We start from the raw sequence: 15,156 nt of genomic DNA on the forward strand, positions 1-15,156 counted from the left end.
AGCAAGAGTGGAAGTTGGGTAACAGGGATTGGAGGGACTGAGAAACAGGCGGTGAAAGAGTGAAGAGAGCAAGTTGAGCTTTGAGTGATTTCAGAAGGTTCACAGAGGTCTCCCGTCTGGCTGTTAAAACCCAGGTAATGGAGAAAAGTCGGACTGCAGCCTGCATACCAAGGCAATAAATAAAAACGAGCCTCTGGAATTAATTTAGTGTAAAGCCAGGCAGGGTCAGCCAGCGCTTTCAGTCTGGGCAGTGATAGATTAAAGATCACGGAGCAAAAGCAAAAACTGAAAAGCCTTTCTTTCCTCAGATTTTGCATTTCAGAATTTTTTTATTACCTTATTTTTGTCTGATAGAGTCTGTCCTTATTGCCGTTAAACACCTGGCCTTATTCAGAGAGAGACTAGTCAGGTAGGTCCCTCTATTGATTCAGCAAAAATCTGGAATGAGAAAGCAAGACGACTCCAAGAGGAGTATTTGTTTAGTGAAGGACTGGATTCGATTTACAGTCATATGTGCTTGGGAACTCTTTAGTCTTCTTGTAATAACAAAATAATCTGCTTTTTCTTTGTAACTTAAGACTTCTGGAGTTGATTTAAAACAGGACGGTGGAAATGTGCTCATCTGAACAGGGTCTTATGTAAGTTTACAGTGTAGAAATTCAAAGACCAGTGTAGTGAGTTTCAGTTCCTGTGAAGTTTTTGCAATTGTTTGTAGTCAAAGGAAGAATAATCTTGATTTAATGAAATTAGGTAGCTAAATACACACATGCACTTTAGCCTCCAACACTTATTTGAACAGGAGAATAAATCCACTTTGACTAAAAATGCAAACACTGTACTGTGCCGGTAAATTAACCCCATACCTTCCAATTCAGTCTAGGACATTAATGATACATTGAAATGCAAAAAATAAAACCCTTAGAACTTTTTTATATTTGTGATTTCTTACTGTCCTTTTGGGGTTTTTTTTAACCAAACTATTCTAAATTGATTTTTTTATTGTACATGAAAAAAGTGCCCAGTGTCACGTTCTTACTTATATTACTTTAAATTGTACTTTTTGCTTGTGAAAACACGTTACCGAGAGAGCGAGAGTGTTATTCCTGTCTGCATGTGTGTGTGTTGTATCCGCAGTGGGCGGTGAGATCCCCCTGGACATGCGTCTGGGGGGCGGTCAGCTGGTGTCAGAGGAGCTGATGACCCTGGGGGAGAGCCTGTCCCAGACCAGCGACCCCTCCCTCAAGCTCTTCCAGTGCGCTGTGTGCAACCGCTTCACCACCGACAACCTGGACCTGCTGGGGCTGCACATGGGCGCCGAGCGCAGCCTTCCGGAGGAGGAGTGGAGGGCCGTGGTGGGCGACTCGCACCAGTGCAAGCTGTGCCGCTACACCACGCAGCTCAAGGCCAACTTCCAGCTGCACTGCAAGACGGACAAGCACGTCCAGAAGTACCAGCTGGTGGCCCACATCAAGGAGGGCGGCAAGGGCAACGAGTGGCGGCTCAAGTGCGTGGCCATCGGCAACCCCGTCCACCTCAAGTGCAACGCCTGCGACTACTACACCAACAGCCTGGAGAAGCTGCGGCTGCACACGGTCAACTCTCGGCACGAGGCCAGCCTGAAGCTGTACAAGGTGAGCGTCTCTCCCCCCCCCCCTTCCCATGAGCCTCTTCTTCAGCGGCTGGTCTGCTTCGGCACGCCTGTCGGCGTGTGGGCTGCCGGGCGCAAGGCCACGGGGGTCTGGAGAAGGGAGAATTCACGAAATTGATCAATAATCTTCCTTTTTTTGTGTTTCAAAACGGGTAACTTATCATAACACTGGTTGCCACCCCATGGCAGTTGTCACCATTCCAAACCGCGGGTATGTGTTTGGAAAATGAATAATTGCTGCACTTTTTCGAGCAAAAGTAAGTTTGCAGTTTTGAGCGACGGTCTCTGCCAATCAAAAACGCGGGGGCGTGTTTCCAGTTTCACAGGATTTGATCTGGTGGTCTGGAGTCCCGCGGCTCAGGTGAAACGGAGACCCAGGGGGTGAGAGGGAGCGAACAGGAAGGTAGGAGAGGAAGGGAAGGTGGGGCAGAGACATGTGATTCGGGCAAGAGGAGAAGGGGGGTAGGGCTGAAAGCAGTGTGGAAATGAGCTCAAGTTGAAAGACAGAGAGTAGAGGATTTTTAAGAAATCTGTATTATTTATTTCCCCAAACTGCAAAGCAGAGCAAATTGTAACTGATACACAAAATACAAAATAACCTAACTACCTGCTTCCAGTCAGAAGTAGAGCTTCTTCGAACAAATGCAAGCATATGCTCTTTAAGGGTGTCCAGATCTCCACAAAATATCTTCCAAAGGACAAGGTCTCAGTGGCACGTTCAGATTTGTTTTATCCAAAAGCATATTGTCTCACACTCACACCTGTAAGAGCTGTGCCACGGAACAGTCTCAAAAGGTGTAGATAGGTGCCAAGTGTCCCCTGAGAGGCTGTAACAGAAAGGGTCAAGAGACTTCATTTGGAACCAGTAGTCTAGTGTTATGTGCACTCTTTTAAAATGTATTAGCTTGATCCCAGGCTGCATCTCATTGAGGATTGTCATAAATCTTCTCAAGTTCTCTGTCTCTTACGCCATATAAGTCCTTTGGAGATGGGATTAAAGCCAATGCGCTGATGGTTGAACGGTCAGTTTGGCCACTGGGAGACTGGACCCTGTGGTATCCCACGGCTCCCATAGGCGAAGGCTGGGCATTGGCACAGGGAGTGAGCCAGTCTTCCTCATATCCTGAAACGCATGCTGACCGGTCTCAGGAAAAGACCTGAGAATTTGTCAGTAATAGTGAACGTTAATGAAATTTCGGGAGGCTGTTGAGAAAATAATTGACTTTTCTCTGAACATCCAATGAACATCAAGTGGTTGGGCTCATTGGACAAAATAAGACATTCCTGCATTTCGCTAGCAAGAAATAAAAGATTCTGCAGCCAGTTTAGTTTAATTGGGGCTTCCTTAGTTGGTCATAATAACGCTGATGCCTTTTAATTCAACCAAGACATTGTCAATAGTAAATCCCTGGTGTTATTGTTTTTTAAAAAAGGTGCATTCAAGTAAAATGAAATGTGTTCACTTTGTGTTGTAGATATCACAGTGGGAGTGAGATGGGGCACACGAAAAATAACTTGATAAGAGAAAGTATGTCTGTTTTTAGAATGGAGATCCTACCATGTAGTGTGGCCTGTAAAGAAGATCTTCTAGTCCGATCAGCAGAGGAAGGTAACCGGCGGAGAGGGGATCAGAGAAAATACAGGGAAAAGCAGAACAGCCAGAGATCCAGAGAGCAGGGCAGAGAGAGCGGCAAAGAGCGAGGGAGGGAGCAGGTCGCAGGAGAAGGGATGAAGAAGTGTGAAAAGGCAGGGTTTTGTGCTAATACTCCTCCAGCAGGAAGGCAGAATTGTTCTCGACAGCGTTATTGATTTTCACTGGACTTGGAGCTTCACCTTCTCCTCTAATCATTCCATAATGGCCAGTGGATGAACACTCCCTGAACAAATCGCCATAAATCTAACTGGCCTGATTCCACTTACCAACCTATCTCTGCGTCTGTATTGGGCTCATAGAGCATTTAACCCAAACTGGCAGTGTAACACGCTTTGGGCTGAGGCGAGTGCGGAAGCAGAGGTTGCCTGTAATGCCTCCCGCCTGCTTTGTCACACAGTCTGATCCACGCACGCTCCATGTGTGCACCGACAATATAGTGACCACAGCGTAAATTCTGTTTCATGAAGTCTGGATTTTTTTTTAGCACGGTCATAAATATTTCAACAATAATTAAATATTTGAAACTCGCAAAGGGGGAGGGCCGTGGGGGAGGGTGTATTTCTATGGTTGGCAGGACCACAGGGTCTGGGTAATGCTGGGAACAGTTGCAGAAGCACACACAGGCTTGGTTAGTAGACCCATCACCTCTTGCCATCTGGATAGATCTTGCATGCTTACCTTTCTGCGTGAACTACTCCTTCAGCACTTGGCTGACCATGTTGATAACTGTTAAAAATCGACGAGAATTTAAACAAACCTGGTCGCTTTTTATACCTTGAACAGTATACATATTTTTTACCTGCCAGACTACAGATTTCTTATAAATCTTACCCGTGGTTTTTTATTCTTTCCCCAAGCTGTAACTGTATGCACGTTAAAATGTTGCTTTTTTGGTTAATAACAATTCACTAACGAAGGTCTGGATCCTGACTTAATCAGAAACACCAACAGGGGACAGACACAGGTTTTCAGTGGAGAGATGTCTCGGTCGTTCTTGAATTCCTAGCTCATTGCCCTGGCTGTACTCTCCGAGCCACAGGAGAGTACAGGGCCCAACACTAGTTGTCTCCAGCACTCAAGCCCAGACACGTAGTCAGGATATTTACAAATACCACAATGATTAAAATATGTAACACAATCCCTCAGACACATTAGCTGCTCTGTGGATGGAGCTCGGCCCTGGAGCACAACTGGGGAGAGCTGTATCATCAGGAAAAACTTGAGGTTTCCAGATTGGTGGGGAAGTTATGCCAAGATTCGCCACCACAGCGCGGCACCAGGCCCGGATGTCAAGGGAAGTAGTTACGCTTTAGATAAAAATATATTTTCTGTCACGTTTTCTTCACCTCACTATTTCATATTTTTCCCCAAAGATTCTGGTGTGCTGTGCCTGTCATGGGGCAGTGAAAGTGATAGGGTTGACTGTGGGAGATATCTGTGCTATAGTGAATTTCAGTTTGGAAAGGTAAGATTTGAATGATTATGCCCTTCCCGATTAATATTTTTTCCCTCTGACTGGGAAGTAGGGTATTTTTGGTTTCTCTCAGCGCCCTGCTTCGATTTTTGTCAGCTGGTGAAAGTGGCAAAACAGCTCACTGCGATCAATTTTCAAAAGCTTGGCTTTTTAAGGCTACCCTCAAAAACAATATCCAATAACCTGCTCAAGTAATGTTGGAGTATCGGCCTTAAAAACTGAGACTTTGAACTGAGCCTAGTGCTTTCAAAAGGAAGCGTTTGTGATCAGTTTAGACAGCCATGCCCCAAACAAAGATGTTCACAACCTAACCAAAATGATTATTTGATTTTATGTCCCACAAATATGATTAAATCTTGGAAACATCATAAGTATAGTGTGTGGAGTTCTGCTGTAGCACTGGGCTCGTACTTGTCACTGTAATGCGTCCTGTTTTGGTTTTAGACTCCTGGTAGGAAAATGACAAAAAGTACTCGGCGCAGTTTCATTTAAGAATCACGTCTGTTTCTGTTCTGTTTTTTTAAAGAAACCTATTTTTTTTCCAGAAATGAATTTTAAGTAAATTCATCTTTTTTTTCTGTAAACCTTTGGTGGTGGTGGTGGTGGTGGTGGGGGGGGGATATACCATCAAGTCAGCATAAACACGATGTAAGATGTGGGAGGCTTCTTTGGACACTTTGCCCAAATCAAACTGTTTTGCATTAAGCAGCCCCTTTGTGTGCACAGCTCCGTATAAATTGGAGCCTGTAATTACTGGAATTAAAAAGGAAGATTTAAACTGAGGGCTAAGCTGGATGGGATAATTTGAGAGTCTGTGGTATGCAGCCCATATTAGGGCTTTCTAAAAATAACCCCCGGCATATCGGAATGTTCCGAAAGGCTTCTGAAAGCTGGAGTGGCGTGTCCTGACCACACGGACCACCAGAGTGGGAGTGAACCTGCCTCTTACGGAGCTGTCCTCTCCTGGGAGAAGGAAATGGCTCCAGATCTAAGTTACAGCACCACCATAACCAACTGACCGGTCACATCATGAACTTTTTTTCCTTTGTGCTCCCTGGAAAACGCTTTCATTTTCCATAATCAGCTCAGCTGTTGGTCGGGCAAGTTGTCTGTGGGTGCTGAAATCTCCCACTGCCCATCGAGGGCCACGATGTGTTAGGGGACGGGGTGGCTCAGTTTTGCATCTTAAGTCAGATTTAAAATCACTTGTGCTTTGATTTGGCTTCAGATTTGTGCAGGTAACAAGATGAGGTAGGGTGTTGTTTTAACAGCAGATCCAAAACTGAACAGATATTTTTTTTAGTGCCTCAATGTTTTAACATTTTACTGCATTATTTGTGAGGTTTGTTTTCATTACTGTCTGTGATGGTGATGCCTACATGTCAGACTCTTACAAGGTGTGCTTTAGCAGTAGGGACTTCATCTCCTTCCCTCATTAAAATCCATTTGGTTATTCTCAGCCATATGCAGACCTGCAACACTTTATTACACAGCAAAATCGGTACTTTATAATGCGCTCTTGGATGGAAACAGTGTTTTTCTTTTTTCCAGAGTGCTGATTTTCTTAGTCTTCTCAGGCATTACACAAACTAGACAAAACTGAGGAAAAACTGGAAGTGAGCAATTCTTTCCTCTTATCTGGACAAACCTAAATGAAATTGATAAGTGGAGTGCAGATTTTACTGGACAGGCTGTTAAGTTTGATTTGACCTTTTCTTACACCTCCCCCTCACCTGCCAGGTGTTCTGCACACACAACCTTGCTGTGGTAAGAGCCCTCCCAGCAGTGCCAGTGAGACTGGACTCCTGGGCCCTCACAGCTCTGCCCAGGCGGACAAGGGGTGCGAGAGGGGACCAGGCCAAGACAGAGCTCACAGCCAGGGGGTTGGAAGAGAGGAGGAGCACTGGGGTTAGCTGGCTACCTTCCTTGTCTCGGGGGCCGGTGCGGTCTGCAGTAATTGAGATTGATTGGATGTTATTTTTCCTCTTGCAAATGTAGTCCATTAGCTTGGCACATGCATAATCAGTTTAGAGTGCAGTTAACTGAATGTAATCATGTTCCTTGGTGTCTGCTCGCACAAAATCCACTCCAGATGCAGCCTGACTGAAGAGAGAGGGGAAGAAAGTGCCGTCACTATCACATGGGGAATCTTTACTAATGCCCCCCTTCCCACTTGCATCTTTCTGCTTGTTTGCTCTGTTGGACACATAAACCCCTGCACATACAGGACACTCCCATTCCTCTGTCAGCAGGATGCACTGTCACATGTTCTGAACTTAAGAGTTAACACTCGGCAGACAAAACATCAAGTCCAGCCCTTATAACAAATGAAGTGTGGTGCCTTTTTTTTGTTTTTCCAAACCTGATCCTCAGATTTGGTCCAGCATCCAGCGTTCTCATAGCTGCAAAGAAAAGTCAAATGTGCGTTGCACTGAAACCTGAACTTTATTAAGGGGAAAATCACTGCATTGTTTAATTCAATTCTCATCAGTTAAGATATCGAATATACTTATTTGAACCCTAACTCCCATACCATGAATGATTTTTATTATCATTTCCAGTAATCATAGTTTTATTAACTAAATTGCTGTCACAAAGCTCTTGCTAGATGACGTTTAGTATAAAAAAGTTGTTTTCGATTTTAGAAGTCCGATTTTATGTAGCAGCAGCAGAAAGGAATCAATCATTTTAGGAAACGCCCACTGTAATTATTTGTGTTATTTGATTTAAATCTGATTTCTTACACTCATCCAGGTGTCGCTATCCTGAAGGGGAATGCTGGGAGGTGATGTGAGTGGGAAAGGCCACACCCCAGCCCCCTAGACACACCTTTCAGGCATCAGTCAGGGCGAGAGAGACAGCCTGAAAGAGCGCTTCATTTAGACAAGATACTCTACTAATTAGCATGGCTAGCCAGCAATTGTTCCGTAATAGTGCTCACTGGGAAAAAGGTTGCTGGATTCCTGGAAGCCCTGCTCTGATTTACTGGTACTATCGCGCTAATAAAGCACTCACTCTAGACTCACCGTGGCTGTCACTCAAGCAGCAAGTCAGCTTTCCCTGTTCTTAAAGCAACAGCAGGAGCTAAATCACTCCTGCATGTGAGAAAGAAGCAGAAAAAGGCACTTTTCCTATGCAGAGCCCTGCCATATTAAAGTTGTCTGTACATAGACAACAGGTGCAGCATAACACGAGTCACAAAACAGAGGAGACTCAAACACAGCTGTGTCTGATTGCTTTGCACTGTGCACATCATGCAGGGTCTGATGCAGAGGGTCATTCACAAGGCTGATATGATGGTTGCAAAGGAACTGTGGATATATTGGGACAACCTGGGGGGGCTCATTCTCATATGACTGTACTAAGTTCTTGAGGATGTCAGGATTCATTGATGGTGATTCTTCAGTGGAGTCAGACATATTTCATCTCTTCCATGAAGCGGTACTAATCCATGCTAATCCCGACTTTAGGAAGCCTTCCTAGCCTGGGCCTCCCGTTCAGTCTGTTTTGGGAAAACATGGCAGGTTTGTCATGCAGGAGACTTCTCTCTTCTTTAACGCCCATGCAGTCAAAGATCTTCACCTCAGAAATAAGCTGTGGTGCATTTGAACCCTGACTCCCAGAGCTCAGAGCTCACCCCCAGAGTGGTGGTGGGGGGTGATGTAGACACCTCGTACCCTGGGCAAACCTCTGCTTCTCCCGGCAGAGGGAAGTGTCAGTCCTCGGGAGGGGGAGCAGTCTTTGGGAGGAGTTGGTGCTTGAATGTCCGGGGCTGCTGACACCCTGTTATTTTGGAAGCTCTCCAGCTCCCACTTCAAACAGCCTGGGCCTGACCTGACAAGTCTGCAGTCAAGCCCATCCTGTTGTATTGGGATTATTGATATTGTTAGTGTTTTGTTGCGATTAAGAGAGGGAAGATGCGGCTGAATAACTCATTTATGTCGTTATTTTTCTGAGTGAACACAAAGGCCAGTTTACAAGTGAACAATGAACAGAAAGTCATTCAAGCCTGAAAAGGTGAAAATGGTTTATTTTAAATCTTTTTTTTAAAGTTTTTTTTACCCGCTCGAGTGAACTCCTAATCGTTTTCTGTTGTCGTCATTTTTTTCGCAACTGGTGAGGTGAGGGAATGGGGCAAGAGTAAACGATTCTGCTCCTGGTCAGGCGATTCTCCGATGCCGGATGAGCATCTCCTTGCGAGTGGAGCCTTCCTCCGTGTGGCTGTGGGGGTACGGGCGAGCAGCTCGTTTTGTGTACGGAGTGTGTGGGGGGTGGAGGAGCCCAGGCCTCTGCTCACTCCCACAGACAGGGTGCGGCCTTGGCCGACTCCGTATCAGCCCTCCCTCTTCCTCGCGTCTCGGCCTCCTCAAAATTAATAAACAAGGCAAATCCCGTCACACACAACACCCCGGTGTGGATTGTGGGACAGTGGGTGGTCTAGTGTCGAGCTCTGCTTTAGGTTAAATAACTTTAATCCGGCAAGCCTGAAAAACTAAACTAAACAGCCTCACGAGCTACGTTCTGCTTGCTCTCGTCCCACTGTCTTCAGCAGCGGCCCTCTGGCCAGTTTTGATTTTGTTTTGTTTTCCTGGCTTTCTCCAGGGCAAACGTTAGCTGTTTACCAATCAGCAGTCCATTTACTTGTGAAAGGTTAGGTCTGCTTCACTATAAAACTCTTAAAGCCCAGTATTGGGAAGGGGGGGGGAGGGAAAAGGCTCACTTTTTTACATTCGTGACAGTTTTAGTAACATAATGCCAGCCAAAGTCTTGTGACAGTGGTGTCCAGATCAGATCTCCCCTTCCCTTGCACTTAATGACATGGGGAAATAATAAGGGGTAGCAGTCCTGCTGATTAATTGTAAATCATAACTGAAAACACCAGTTTTTTGCCCTTCTTCCCAGCACAGTCCCTTGTCAGGTGGGACCTCAGAGCTCCTATGAACAGGTCACTGCCCATCCTTTTGGCTAAAGTGGAGCCCAGTGCTTCTGAGTCTCAATGGGAGCTAAGCCTGGGGATGGAGAGTGAGACAGGGTGGCTTACTGGCTCGCCATCATCAATGCAGAGTGGCTTAGTGACCAGATTAGCAGCCTCAGTGTGGTCAGAGCACTAAACTCCACTTCATTCTCCATTCAGACGGCAGCAGCCCAGCCTTCAGGGGGAGAGAGGAACTGAAGACCGCAAACAGGAGACAAGGGGCTTGGATCTATTTGCATTTAAGATACAAAAAAAGCTGCCTGTTGTTTTATGAACTATTGCTTTTTATTTTGAGGAGAAGATATTATTCTATACACATCCCTATCCTTTAACTTCATTTTTTTTTTAGTAAAGTCTTTCCTACATAGAGGCTGACTTTTACCTGGTTTAATTGCTTAATAAAACTTAGGTACTAGTGAAGTTGGTACGTTTGCGATCTTAAGGTTGTTGACGTTCGGGGTTGAACCCTTTTGTTTAATAAAAGGCAGAAAACCCTATCAGTTCTCTGTATGTGTCCTATTGGATATACCCAGCAAGTGCAATCCTGTGGAAGGAGGGGTCTGAACTATCAAGGTATAAACCCCCCCCCACCCCCACAGCTTTTGTAGACCACAGAACCATCTTATTTTTCGCCTAATTGCTGTCTGCTCCAGTCCGGGGGTGAGGGCTGGGAGCAGTAAATCAGCCGGTGTTTTGGGGAGCGATGTTTTCTCCAGATGTAGTCTGAAGATTTCATCCCTTTGTAATTAAGCAGCTCAGCCCGGGGTGTCATCTGGTTTTTATTGGGGGCCTCTGGAAAAAATCATTTCGCACCTTGTTTTCTCATCATGGCCTTTATTGTTGTAAAAAAAAAAAAGTTTAAAATCGAGAGAGGGGAATAAAAAAGGAAGAGAAAAAAAAAGTCTTTTGAATGCCTGTGTGGAAATGGCTGTGTATTGATTTAGGAGGTGAGGGGGGTCATTAAACTCGCAGGTAATCAAAGAAACGTGCTCAACAATCTCTGCTGAGAAAAAGACCGAATTGGAATCTACACAGATTTTTCCCAAATGTTATCTTTTTTTTTTCTCCTTTCCACCTCCTCGTGTTCTACTTTAAGCTCATTAAGATGCTGTGGGACTAGAACACTGTCCAAGGGCACAATCACTGACTTCATTGGCCTTCACTTCCTCAGCCCCCTCCTCGTCGAGCATGCAGCCTCGTATTCATCAGCTATTAGCCCGCTGTCAGTCCCACACTGCGCTTCTACAAACATGGGGAGAATAACCTCCGTCTGGAAGCGAATAGTTCACAATTACGCCGCTGAAGACCTGCATTCAAAGGGTTTGTTGCCATTCTTGGCTTCCTGTTGCAAAAACTAAAGTTCTCTACATAATAAAATCCCAAGAGAAAATAAAACCAGTGTTATGAAGGGTGAACCTTTGGGCAATTCTTGTACAATTTCATGTTTAGGATCCACTTATTTATTAAATTTAGTGTAGCTGTAAAAGAATGCTGTTATACGTTTCTGCACTTCCTGACATTCTGTTCAAAGCCTGCCAGAGTAACCATGTTAGTTTACACAGTGTTACCTGAGCCCGGGCTTTTTTTCCGCAACAGATTAATCAAGTACAGAGTACCTGGTAAAATAACGTGTGGTTCTTTTTACTGTCTATCTCTCCCTCTTCCCCCTTTCGCTTATGTGGCAAAGTGAGGGGTCAGCTTTGCTGGGTGGTTTTTACTGGTCACAGCTGGTGAGAAAAAAAATCTTTTACTTTTAAGCAGTTTCACACATTTGTGTTTTATAAAGAACTTTTCAAATGGTCGTCGTGATTTATAGAGCCAGGCTGCCCTGTTGGAGTAACCCTTTCTCTGCCAAGATGGGGGGGTATCTGTAGCTCTGCAATGTGAGGAATAAGAGAAATAACCAAGGCCGTGCTGAGCAGAAACACTAAATGCTCCGATTTTTTTTTACTCTTTTGATTTAACCTGGAAAATAGCCCATTGCTAGACGGGTTTGCTTCAGCCGTTTGTTGGCAGTTTCGTCCAAGTTGTCAAGACTAGAACATTGCTCTTAGGAGGGGCACAAAGATTTTGCAGAACTAATACTTTCATTCCTATCATAATATTGTTGCTATAGGATTCCACAGCCAGACCCGATATGTAAATGGTTATTTAAATTGTTATTATATTAAATTAGATGTTGAAGGTGCAGATATTGCAGAACTTATTAATAGACTATAAGCACCAGACTAGATTAAATATTTGTTGATGTTGTAGCAGCAATGCTGTATTAATTCTGCACCTGCTACTCCCAGTGGATCAAACCTAGACTTAGCTGAGTACGGAGATTGTTTTTTGAGATGTTTCCTAGTTCTAGTGTTGCACCTTTTCTCATTAACATAATTTCACTAATGAAAATGGGGGAGGCTTTCTCGACATTTCACTTCCATCCTCCAGTCATATCAGATTACACATGTCATAGTTTGGGCTGTAATGGCTCTTGTTCCACAATGATCAATGAAACATTCATACCTTGTACAGAAACTCAAGGTTTTGCTTTTTGATGGTATTTTTCTTTCTGTGAATGAGAAATATTTTTTTTGGGGGGGGGGATTTGGTGCAGTTTGACTTAGTCTTTCATTTAGCTTTGCAGCAGAAGTAGCTTTGAGCTCTGAGAAAAATGAAATGCAAGATGAGTGGGGATTAATGGGATATCATATAGGAAAAAAAGGCCCTGTAAGGGTTATGAGCTAAATTATGGCAAAAGCTTTCGAAAAAAAATAGCCCAAAATCAGATAATTCACAGGACTCGTTATTTGTACTTTAGTTTCCTCATGTACGATGCATTTTTCCATGCTTCACTTTCTCGTCTTAAGTCCAAATGTGCCTTATCATTCAATTTTCTACAATTTAAGACCATTTCCGTCACTTTGCAGCTAGTTTGCAGGTGCATCCTGAACTATGAACACTCAGTCAAAAATCCAGAAAGAAAACTAATGGAAACTGATACACTCCAGTGGAGATGTAATTGGTATCAACTTTTCAGTATCGCCTTTAATCATCTGTGTTCATTGATATCTTTTTAACAGGAAATGCAGTGTAAGTAATAAGAAATCACACTGATTGGAATAAAAGGCATTAGGATTCAAAGCCTGTTTTTTACGACATACATTAAATAAACTTAGACATCTAAAATGAATACATGGCAGATGATGCACTTAATATTTTATATTTCACCCTTGAAAAATAATTAGTACGTCCTCTGTGTTAAACGTGAATAATAGCCTATGGTAAATACAATTGGCAGTCATAGAGCTATGTTTCATTTTTTAAATGCTCTTTTTATTTTTTTATTTTTTAAAGTATTTTGAAACTAAGGTCAGTCATTTTAATTTGTTTTGGTAATGTTCATCGCTTTAAAAATTGAGGGTGAAAATGTGGTACTCTGAAAAGTCTACCTTTTAGAAGCTGTTTTTTTCCCTTTCACGTATTGTGTGAGTGGTGTGTACACTCCCTGCAGTGCCTTCTGACTTCTTACCAGTACAGGAACGCTCCCTCATACCTTCTCTCTCCATCTCTCTTTTCTTCCGTTACAGAATCCCTAGTATTCAACTTAACTTTTAAATCATTAAACATGATGAAGCCATCTCCACAGAGTCAGGATTTTATATACAAAAATCAAACAGCATCTGCCATTTCTGATCAGCGGTAACAGCCGTCAGACCGAAGTTACGAAGGCAGAACAGGAAAAGCCATTAACTGCCAATCACTGCATCGATCGGCACCCCCTTCTTACCGCCTGCTGCAGACTGCCGCGATTTAGGGGCAGAGAGGAAGCCAGGAATGAGGATGAATTTTTAAGACTACACCTTGATGAGAATTTGATCACGTGCTAATACATACATCATATTCTCCAACTGAGAGAACGCCTTCCTTTCAGAGTTGAAGGTCTCCTAACAGTTTCATATCCACCTGTGCTGGTCATGACAGCCTTTTCGCCTGTTGGTATTGCCATAGTCACTAAAAATGACTTACAGTACAGTATTTAAACATGTTGCTTTGTACTTGACAGCGCTTTTAGATAATGTATGCACTATGAACATTACTTCATCAAAACCTTTGATAATGCAGAGTGAGAAAGAAGGGGCGATGAAAAATGACAATTTTTCACTGAAAAAATGGAAATAGCGGAGGATATAGATTAGGCATGTTTTCGTGATTCTGGTTTTGGTTATTCCAGGTACACAACGCAACCTTCACTAGGATATGCTCAATTTTCAAAAAAAGAAACAATAAACCATTTATTTTTCCTTCGCTTCTCTTGAAGTACTCCAGTTCGTTTTTTTTTTTCATTGGTTTGAATCAGATAAAAAAAAAATCTAATGGTGTCGACAAAAGAAAAGAGGGGATTGATTTTTTTTTCAATGGTGTAGTTAGAACTGAGGGTCATTAGAAGAATATTTACCTACTTCACAGCTTAATAGCGCTGCTGTATATCAGAAAGTGATAGGGAGCAGAGGTTAGGGCTGGGAGCAATTAAACTGTATGGATTAGGGAGACTGTCCCATTGTATGAGGTGGAAGCAAGAAAAGAGGGAGATACAGATACTGTAGGTGTGGCAATAAAAATAGAGAAAAAGAGAAAACAACTGAATAATGCAAAGTGAGTGTGCTTAATATACTGAGTTCCTTTGCAGATGATGCGGAACCTCATGTGCCTACTCATGTACTCAGAGGCGTTAAACACACAAAAGATGAGGTTTGGGGAAAATAGCGTTTTGTTGTTACTCGGCTTAAAAAAAGCTGAAAGGAATCCATGGTGACTTAGAATATATTTCTATGTTTTGGGGTGCATGTCAAATCGGCCTTAGAGGTTTGTCTTTTCAAGCTGTCTCTTGTTCGAAACCAGTGCCGGTTGCAGTCGCCCCTGTCAGCAGCATGTACAGTGTCTTGACAGGTCCCCATCAGCGAACTCTGAATATCCTGTTCTCTGGCTACTGTTCTATTGCGGTCCTGTGTCAACAGGCCAGGACGAGCACAGGCCTGGAAACAAAGGTTTGGGATCAGCTTGTGACTCTGTCTATAGTGGTGCAGGAACTGTAGTTATGTGTGTTTCCTAAGCCAAGCTTTCATTAACGTAGGTAAAATAAAGAAAGACACCTGTAAAGACAGAAAGCTGTCTCTCACTGGGGCCTTTAATCGCATGCCAGTTAGCAGGCTTGGGATGTGTGGGAAATGGACAGGGGTGGGTCAGAGGGTAAAAAGAAGGGTATTTTAGCACGGGTGGAGTTCTGCACAGCCAAGCTGTGATGGGAGCGCAGACAGACTCAGTCACCGCAGTTTGGAGGGCAGCAAGTGTGGCCTGATCTGGCTGTGTGTATAATAAACACTGGCGGAGGTCTAGCCAGACAGTGTGGGGATGATGGA

General features: G+C 43.7%; 1 protein-coding gene across 9 annotated transcripts in view; it reads left to right on the forward strand.

Moving 5' to 3' along the window:
• zfhx3b (zinc finger homeobox 3b) overlaps positions 1 to 15,156 on the forward strand; it is a 250,260-nt gene that overhangs the window by 141,136 nt on the left and 93,968 nt on the right. For all 9 annotated transcript variants that reach the window (XM_015368057.2, XM_015368065.2, XM_015368066.2 and 6 more), the window contains one exon: positions 1,135 to 1,631. In XM_015368057.2, the coding sequence (XP_015223543.1) occupies positions 1,135 to 1,631 (497 nt within the window). The remainder of the gene's footprint in view (positions 1 to 1,134; positions 1,632 to 15,156) is intronic.

This window comes from Lepisosteus oculatus, chromosome 20 (assembly GCF_040954835.1).
Source record: "Lepisosteus oculatus isolate fLepOcu1 chromosome 20, fLepOcu1.hap2, whole genome shotgun sequence".
Lineage (NCBI taxonomy): Eukaryota > Metazoa > Chordata > Actinopteri > Semionotiformes > Lepisosteidae > Lepisosteus > Lepisosteus oculatus.